The following is a 9466-nucleotide window of genomic DNA, read 5'->3' as shown; positions in this document are numbered from 1 at the left end:
AGAAATCTGACTCATATAAACCTGGGGTTTTCCCATTATCTGATTACTGAAGTGCATGTAAACATGTTGGACAAATTACTGACAAAATCTCATTTTCTGCAGTTATCAGATTGTTTAGTACATTTAAACGCACCCAGTAATACATAAACACTATAATCTGGTCCAAACAATTCCTTTGGAATTGACCCAATGCCTCCGACTTTTAAAGAGACAGAATGACTCACAGAAGAAAAAAGTTTGGAGAGGCCATGAGCTGTTACTATAATTTTCTGGATTGTTATCACAAGATAGTTAAGTTGATTTCAAGTTAACAATCCACAAAATTCTAAATACCTCAAGGCTACTCTGGACTTCTGCTTAGTGCAAAAACAGTGTGAATTTTTTACTCCTGACTGAGGAGAACATTTGTTTCTGTAAGAAAAGTTGTTTTCTTGAGATAACAACTTATCTTGAGATGGCAAGACAAATAATTTGTGATAGTAGGAAAACTTTTGTTATCTTGAGATCACAAGTCAGTTTGTGTCAGAATCACTGGGCGTAACATGGCCACCCCATTGTAACCTTGCTATGTTCCTGCTCCACCCCTGCTAAAGGCACTAGCTAGTTAATGCATCTAAATTAGCATTACTGAGTCAGGTGAAGGAAAACAATCACGCTGTTCGTGCACGGCTGAGAGTCACTCCTGTCTCATTTAAAAGTCAGAGGCGTTGTGTCAGATTTCACAGGACTTTCTGTCATCTTGAGATCACAATTAAGTCTTAAGAGAGTTGGCCTCTGTGGACTTCTGTGTTTTGGTGGGGTGGCAAACTACTTTACAGTTAACAACATTCTTCTGTGCTTCTGTTCTAAACTCAGATTAAGATGAAAAATAATGCTTGGATCATGTTTACAATGTTTACATGTTTACAATCATGTCTGCAATTTCCCCCTTTCTGCAATTTCCCCCTGGGATCAATAAAGGAATCTGAATCTGAATCTGAATCTTTACTGCTGAACACTGTGTCACTGGATGAAATTGATGTAAAAATGTATTTAAGTGCTTTGACTGTGCCTCCCTAATGTAGTTCAGTGTTAGCTGTTTCTTTAAGCAAATTCACTCATCTGTTTGCTCAGTAAAGTAGCCTATCAGAGCAATGACACGCTGATTACCAACTGCAGCATCATTTGACTCTTATGACTAATCTGCAACTGTGCCGATGACAGATATTCAGAGTAAAGTGTAAACATTCACACAAAGTAGGCAAGAGAACATTTTGTGGTGACTGCGTTATCGATGATGGCCGACTGTCTCTCTTTGCGTAACTGTACAGTTCTGGCCACCCTTTGACTGCATCCCTGGGGTAGAAAATACAACCCCAATTCCAATGAAGTTGGGACGTTGTGCAAAACATAAATAAAAAGAGAATACGATGATTTGCAAATCGTTTTCAACCTATATTCAATTGAATACACTAGAAAGAACTTTAGTGGGTAAAAACTTCTTTAGTGGGTAAAAACAGCAGGTATGAACTCACTTCACTGCAAAGAACCTGACTTTTTGGACATCAGGCTCATGCATGAGTATGACTTTAGTACCCAACACAAGTGACAATCTTTATTTGTTTATGATGAAGACCATGGCAAGGAAAATCATTGTTGACCCCTCTCCCCCCCCCCGGTCACTCTCTCTTCCAGAGGTTTCCATCTCAGAAGAGACCGAGAGTGAGAGCCCTAAAGACCCAGACCAACCACCACCTCCACAGCTTCTTTCTCTAGACCTTCATCCCCCTAAACAAGGACTCCTTCTCACACCTGTGTTTTTAAGTGCTGCACATGCACTTTATTACATGCACTGTCATCCACATAAATATCAATGCCATGCCATAATCCTTATGAATAAAAACTTTTCCCACTTTCTTTGACTGGAGTCAGAGCATGTTTGCACCTTAACTTGTTGCAGTATACATATGTTACAAATTTGTTTACAATTGCTGTGCAATTCCATTAGCTCTACATACGGTCAATATATGGGCATTACACACACATATTTCTGTCGTCGGAAGAAAACCTCATATCTCCAAAAGGATAACAAAAAAAGGAAAAACCTACTTTACTTTTAATTCAATGGAACTAGAATTATTGCCAAGTAATTTTGGGCTGTTTCTTTTGGTGCATTCATCATGAAATTTACACACACCGTAAAGGGCAACAGACATTTTCAAATCATGTCAAAAACTGAAAAACGACAAAAATGGAGATATAAGGATTTTCATCTGATAGCAGCAATACACATGCACACCCTAGTACTCCAGTACTCGCTTGCATCTGTACTTATTTTCCATTGCATGTCCTTTTACTTGCAGTTTGTTTGTGTTCTATTTCTAGGTTGCCTAGTTTACCTTTTTCTACATTTCATTTATTGGATTTAATCTGATGTTAACACCTACACCAATTCATTGTACACCTGGTACTTGGTGAATAAAGATTCCAATAGTTCTCTGAAAAATATGAATATTTCCCACATTTTCATCACAAATCAGTGAAGATATGGTAGGTATTTGCTTCTTTCGTTTGGAAGCCACAGGGCTAATATAAAAGATGTCACCTTAAAAGTTGTGGGTAGACTTATATTACTCATGAGCTGGATCAGAGTCATACCTTCAGTGCAAACAGTACAAGCTGGAAGCAAAAGTGGAAGAACAAGAAGAAACCTTCTTGAATATGTCTGAGGTATGCAGGGACTTTTTCTGTTGGATGAACCAGTCAACTGTTCCAGATGATGCCTAGTGAAAGATCGAAACTGGCACCATGCAAGCTGTATTTTGTTCACTGGAAATAGCTCCTAATTGTCCTGTTCACAATATACTGACACATTCTTGAAATTACAGTGTCAATTCTGTACAAGATGTTGAGGGGGTGTCTCATAAAACAAGATTTCTCAGATCGAAAACATAAGCCAAATGGAAGGACTGACCAACAGGAACAACCATTAGCGCTCCTCTTGTTGGACAGTGCTTTTGGCTTAAGTTCTCTCCCCAATTGAGAAATCCTCCTGTCTGAAATATACTGTATGCTACAAAAACCAATCTGTCATTATGTGTAAAGACTGCTGTAGTGTAGCAACAAACAGCACTGCAGCCTATACAAATGGACATCTCCTCTTAAAGCAGCTGCGGTCAGAGTTAAATTACAGCCCTACTTTACATGCATAACAAAGTGGCAGCTCAGGCAAGCAGCCATGCAAATCGTTTATCAGGCAAGGTGTTTTATTTCAACACCATCCAAATGTTAAGCCAAATCTAATCTGTTTTCATTTCGTTTTCAGACTGAAGGAATTTCTGATGAATCAAATTTATTCATGAAAAATGTTTGTAGACAATGAGACGTTTCCTATGAGACGTTTTTACAATATAACAATGAACACCATGAAAAATACACAAAAATTTTGTTTACTCACAATTCTGGCACTAAAATATTTTTTTTCTGAATCAACAAATCACAAAATTATCAGTGCTTGATCTACCATAAGAGTTTTTATTTTGGAATAAGTGCTCCCTTGCACTATAACTGTCTAAGGGATCCAGTATAAGATCTAAATATATTCATACAAGACATCAGGGAGACATGTATGCACATATGGTTGACATGGACCCTAGTCCTCATCCTCTTCTTCAACCACCTTGCGGAAGTTCTTGCGATTCACCTTCTTTCCGCTGTTGAAGGCAACATTCCTCGCCTTTCCTTGCTCCCCTTCCTCCTCTGGCGCCCTCTTCCTTTTCCTCTTCTCTTCTTCCACAAATTTAGAGTTGTGATGAAGAGAGGCCACCTTTCCCCCTTCTTCATCTTCCTGGCCAGCATCCAGGTGGCCTAGACCAACCTCACTCTTCTTAGCTCGCTCCACCTTGTTTGCAGTTTTGCCTTCATCTTTGGATGCTTGACTAGGTTTGGTGAAGATGATCTTATGGTCAGAGCTACTGCTGTGGTCCTGGTTGAAGGCTGGGGTGAAAGGTTCTTCAGTGGCCTCCAGAGACCTCCTACGTTCCTGGAGCCCTCGTATGAACTCATGGGCCACTTGGCTGTTCTGTTTGTCGCTGGTCTCAGGAACATCTTCCAGGCTGTAGCAGGTCCAGCGCTCAGGGTGAGCCAGGTAGTCTGGTATTCTCTTAGCTGAGGAAACTTTCTTTGTTCCTCCAAACTTCCTCTGAGCAGACTGTGGTGGTGATGGTGGTGCAGGCCGTGCAAACGTGCCGTCTAGGACGTTGTCATCAGCTAACTGATTTGAAGTGAGCTTTGCAGCGCTATCCAGCTGATCAAAGATGCTTCTACTGCGGTCAGTGAATCCAGAGCTCCCACCACTCAATCTAAAAGTGGGCTGTTCTTGAGGAACAGTGTGACCATGCTTAGTACTCTCTTCTTCCTCAGATGAAGAAGACAAGTCCTCAATCTTTCTGCCGAAGGTCTCTAAAGACTCTTCAGGGTCTGAGTCACTCAGAGAGAGATCGTCAGGCACATCAACAGCATCTCTATTGGACAGGCTGTTGACAGTATCATCCTGGCTCTTTGACTTACTCATACTGTAGCTGTATAGGGGTCAACAAGGGTCAGCGCTGAAAACAGGAAATCCTAGAGCAAATAAGAGGACAAACTATAAGAATTATAAAGAATGTCACAACATAGCAGAAAACATTTATCACTATTATCCATTAAAACACTGTGTTCTCTTAGCTTCCCTGAACTATTTTACAATCACAAAAACCACCCATATTGACCAGAATGATTCAAAAGTACACAATGAAGTCTAATTAAACTACTGTACTTAATTCTGTGGCAAAACTGTACCTAAATCAAATCACAATTTAGGGATCAGGATGGAAGAATCAAGAGCACTTACTTTTACTAAGAGGCTCCAAAAGCACTTTGTATATGAATTCGGAGAAACAAGCAGAGGTATCTTAACTCTGTGTAAATAACAAACAAGCAAACAAACACACAAGCTGCATGAGTTAAAAATTTGACATGAAAGGTTTCAGTATTGTTGGTGTGCAAGCTGGTATCTTACTGGGATTGAAGACTCACAGGTTCTGCGAGATTTCCAGCTCAGCAAGGACTGAACTTTTCTGGGAAAAGTCATCAAGCCTCAGCACAGCCATTTCATTCAGTTGTGGTGCGTCCCTCTGGGAAATAACGTTATCCTCTGTGTTACCTGTTGAAGGAGAAAGGAAGAAACAAAACTATGGGTTAATATCATTGCTCGCTTAGTTGACATGCACGCTAGCTAGACTTTTTTAACTGCAATTGGCATAAAATAATGTGTTGAGTTACTAAAACATTACCTAGTCACACAGGGAACACTCTTGTTAAAATGAAACAAAAACAACCATTGCTACACTTGTTGTAAATAGACTACATGTCTCTTACAGCAGTGCTGCAGTATTTCTGCAGTGTTTCAAACGTAAACAATGTCACTCAGGTTGGTTAGGCACAAAATGCTTCATTCTAAATTCATGCTGGAGGGGTACATGCAGGGCATTGTAAGGGAAAAAAGTCCCCAAAGAAAACATTGCTTTTTTCCCCAGGTATTCCACTATTTTACCATCACCAACATTACATATTAAACAAAAGACATATATATACTGGGGGGTTTTGACACTAAATAAATGGCTATATTTGTGTAGTCCAGCGTAAAGAAATCTGATTCTATGAGTTTCTGTACACATAAACCATCGCACCACACTGAATGACTTTGTTTATATCTCATCCACTGAATTATAAAGACATTTTGAAACATTGGTGGAATTCCCCTTTAAAGACTGAGAAAAACTCCTTCTTGCTTTGTATCTTGAAAGTGGAAGTAAATTTTGAGAGTAACTTGTGGCCATGCTGCTTGAATTAACCTCGCTAACCTGTAAAATTAGTCCTTTAACAAACGACAAGTTCAGGATTAATGATACTTACTCGCAGCACATATGCATTTATTTGCAGCTCCGCCGGGAGAGCCAATGAATACGCGACGTAGCGTTATGTTATTTGTTATATGTTATTATTATATAGACCTACACAACCTAACGCACGACATATTAAATGTGTGTTTTATGGCGGACTATGTCGCTTTAACTCAACATGCCAAATAACTGGCTAGTTTACCCAGTTAGCAGAGCTGTATGCTAACAGCTAGCTAGCAAGCTAGCTATGTGTCTCCTAGCTACCTAACAACGTCTGGATAAACAACGAGGCAGCCACAGCAGTCAGAACTGCCGGGGAGCGCGCAATGATCGCACTCTGTAGGCAAGTTATGTATAAAACCAGCATTACCCGAATACTGAACGTGAAATTTGACGTGCACGTACCGAGTCCGCTTACCGTCTTCTTCTTCTCCGTGGCAAGAAAAGCGCACACTGCCTTCTACTGTACAGCGCGGGGAGCGGCTCCTCATGCGCGCCGTAGTGCGTTTTCAATCCAGCAGGGAGAGACACTGTCCGTCCTGTAGATCCAGACAGAGAGCACTTCCAGCTGTTTTACTGACATATCACGTCTTAAGCCTTCATTAAGACAGATTTTAAGACTTATACGGATTTAAGAGGTATACTGGGCAGATGGCTAAACGGATTTTATTTGGAACAGCATGTACTTGTAGATGTTATATGGCCATTTGGACCAATTTCTGCTTTGGATTATAATTGAATTCCCAGCTACTTAAAATTGCATTTTAAAAAATGTGATCAGTTTCTCGCTGTGCATATTTTTCCAGGGCACTTAGTCTTCCTGCTTTGTTTATTTGAATGATACAATCTGGATATTATTTAGATTTGTGGTTTGAATGATCTAATCTAGAACATTTTGGCCTAAAGTGCTCAGAGATATTACTGTGCAATTTATACAGAAAAACAAAGAAAGACTGATAGCACTTATGTACTAAGACATGAGTGTAGGTGCAGTAGGAAACAAACAACACAAATCTTTCTCAGGCCTCCTCAGATCGTACGCCACAGCTCTGCAGTATATTCAGTGGCCCAGGAACCATCAGCTGCAAAGGCCTAACAGGACTCGAGTCCTGTTAACGATAATGTTAAAGATTAAACACACACACGTATTCAACACTAAAGTTTCAAGAAGTAACATCCACCACCCAGCGCATACAGTCCATGTACGGAAAATAAGCTCGTTCTGAATTCATTATTTTTGTGACGTCACAACAACCAATGTATTCACATTTATCCGCCTATCCCGCCTACAGCAGTGTAGCCCCTCCCGTTCAGACAGAACCTGTATGAGGTGTGTTAAGGACTGCATAATACAGGACAGCCAATCAGAACAGAGGCTATTCACATCAGTTTTAAAGACGAACTAATGAAACAGCCTGATTCATTTGAAGGGATAAAGAGAGGTTGGAAAATGGTCATGTGAAAATGGATTACGGCAGATTTTTTTTGCAGATAAACTCACACAAATGTTACAAATGGACCACAGAGAAAAAAAATAAAAGCAAGAAAAATGTAGGATATGGGCTCTTTAAAGTCAAGCTCGTTTTAGACCCCGCCCCCTTTCTGTGTTGCTGTGACTAATTAATTTACAATTAAATCTCCCCTATAACGCCGTTCCAGCCATGTACGCCGACGGAAAGTAACAGACGCCTTAGCCACTCCCCTTTAACACCGCCCCTGATGCCGCGTTACGGTTTTGATCGCAGGCGAAGGCGAGCAGCGGTGCTCGGGAGGATTTCCTGCTCCGAGAGTGTTGAAGGCTGGACTGGACGAGCATTAAAAAAGCATGGAGTGAATCTGTAATGACTGGAGCTCAGCCAGATTTATTGCTGAAGACAGAAAAGCGCCGCCGTTCCGGATCCCTGCGCTGCTCGGCGGAGTTTGTGAGTGAAGATGAGGAGGATAACGGGAAAGACGAAAGATGCAACTCTCATAGAGATGACCAACACGGCGGATGCTCATGTAGAAGGTAGAAAATGCTGTGAGATAAGCCAGTTTTTTGAGACTTTGTGTTGAATGTGAAGTAGGCTGAACCTCAAATAGCAGGTTTGTGCTTGCTCGAATAATGTTTACCTTAGAAAAGGTGAGAGACTGTGACACGTCGGGGGTCACGAGGGAATCGATAGAAAGAGAAAAAACAGGTAGGTTAAGTTAGTCTTCTTTTTTTTCCACAATTCTTTAGCTAAAACGACCTTCAACAGACAGCTGGACTAAAAATACTGAGGTTACTCAAGTGTTACTGCGCAAACCACTGAAAATACCTCAGGGTCATGCTAAGCTAGCTCACTCACCGTGTAGTCTGTAAGTTCACTGTTTACTCTGGGGAGCGGTCTCCTGCGACAGTTTGGGCTTTTGTTTTGATTGTTTTGGACTAAACCGTCCTTAAATTTTCCATGTTGGGTCAGGACTGTGTTTAATCTGTGTGGCCTGTTGTTTTGGACCAACCTGCCATATGATTTAGCTATGGGTATTACTTTGGGAATAAGTTTAATCTGTCCTTTAAAACTAGCCCCCGTTCATTCAGACTGCGCTTCATGGTTTTACAAAAGCCCAAAAAGAAGCAAGGCTGCACTCTCTTAGTCTGTTCTGTCTGGATTGCGTTTAAAGCAACCCATGAAGTGGATTTCCACCAATTTTAGAAAATTCCAGCGTAATGTAAAAGAAGTCATTCAGATGGGTTTGATGTGAAATACTCCGTTGTAGAAGATCTTGCCGAGTCAGGAATGTAGGCAGTTGTGGTGAAAGGAATCAGACGTCTCTTTAAGTATTGAATGCCTCTAAAAGAAAAGTATTACACAATAAGGTTACAAATGCATTATCTCATGTCCGAGACATTGTTTTAAGGTGGCTTTGGCATTAAGATTTGACCCCAAATGTCTTTTTTTCAGATTTACCACTATTTTACTATTGTCAACATTACACATAAAAGCTCAGCAGACCCGCAGAGGTTCACTGATCTTTTTGCATAGCAAATAAAATCATGCCCCCTGGTTCCTATCACTGCCATAGTAAAGAAATCTCAGTCTAATTGTCTCAACTGTGCTATCAAACCACTCTTAATGACTGTTTACATCTCAGTGGTGGAAGTCCCCTTTAATGTAATGCTTTGAAAAGAATTCAAGAACACTGACAACTGGCAGGAGAAGAGTTTCACACAGAAGACTGCTTCTGTGTTCTGCCAGGTCTGTGCTGTGCCACTTTTTCTAGATTATGTTCTTGAAAAGCACTGGAAAGGCAGGTACAGTAAGTGTGCTCACTGTTTTCTGCTATGTTAGATACAACTGCATCACTCAGAAGGTGCGATACGGTTCAGTATTTCCTTAAATAACACTCAAACCATAATCAGGGAATGTAAGTCAAGATTCAGTTTTCAGAGAGAGTGTTTTACAACCGAGGTCATGGTCTATTTAAAGGAATGAGGCAGTGTTCATACAGTATGTTCTGTGAAGAAACCTCATTGATTCCCTTAGGGACGTGAGTGCGTCAGAATTGACCCCGGGACCATT

At 40.7% G+C, this 9466-nt stretch overlaps 2 protein-coding genes across 6 annotated transcripts in view; one reads left to right on the top strand and one right to left on the bottom strand.

The window, feature by feature from the left end:
- Window positions 1-3311: 3311 nt before the first annotated feature.
- tssc4 (tumor suppressing subtransferable candidate 4) lies at window positions 3312-6427 on the bottom strand. Of its 5 annotated transcripts, none has more exons than XM_017703533.1 (4): window positions 6327-6420; window positions 5039-5182; window positions 4871-4937; window positions 3312-4602 (listed from the first exon to the last, which is right to left on the bottom strand). In XM_017703533.1, exon 4 carries the CDS (start codon window positions 4550-4552, stop codon window positions 3632-3634), a length of 921 nt encoding a protein of 306 aa, XP_017559022.1. In that variant the 5' UTR covers window positions 4553-4602; window positions 4871-4937; window positions 5039-5182; window positions 6327-6420; the 3' UTR covers window positions 3312-3631. The 5 variants fall into 5 exon arrangements, with proteins under 5 accessions (XP_017559022.1, XP_017559026.1, XP_017559025.1 ...); XM_017703537.1 differs by having other exon boundaries at window positions 5056-5182; XM_017703536.2 differs by having other exon boundaries at window positions 6340-6388.
- Window positions 6428-7656: 1229 nt separating this feature from the next.
- Window positions 7657-9466, top strand: part of ano5b (anoctamin 5b) — a 42006-nt gene continuing 40196 nt past the window's right edge. Inside the window, exon 1 of the mRNA XM_017703528.2 lies at window positions 7657-7929. Coding sequence (XP_017559017.1) covers window positions 7854-7929 — 76 coding nt within the window. The 5' untranslated portion in view covers window positions 7657-7853. The remainder of the gene's footprint in view (window positions 7930-9466) is intronic.

Source organism: Pygocentrus nattereri, chromosome 25 (assembly GCF_015220715.1).
Source record: "Pygocentrus nattereri isolate fPygNat1 chromosome 25, fPygNat1.pri, whole genome shotgun sequence".
Lineage (NCBI taxonomy): Eukaryota > Metazoa > Chordata > Actinopteri > Characiformes > Serrasalmidae > Pygocentrus > Pygocentrus nattereri.
Note: the sequence above shows the minus strand (reverse complement) of the source record. Positions and strands in the feature narration are given on the sequence as shown.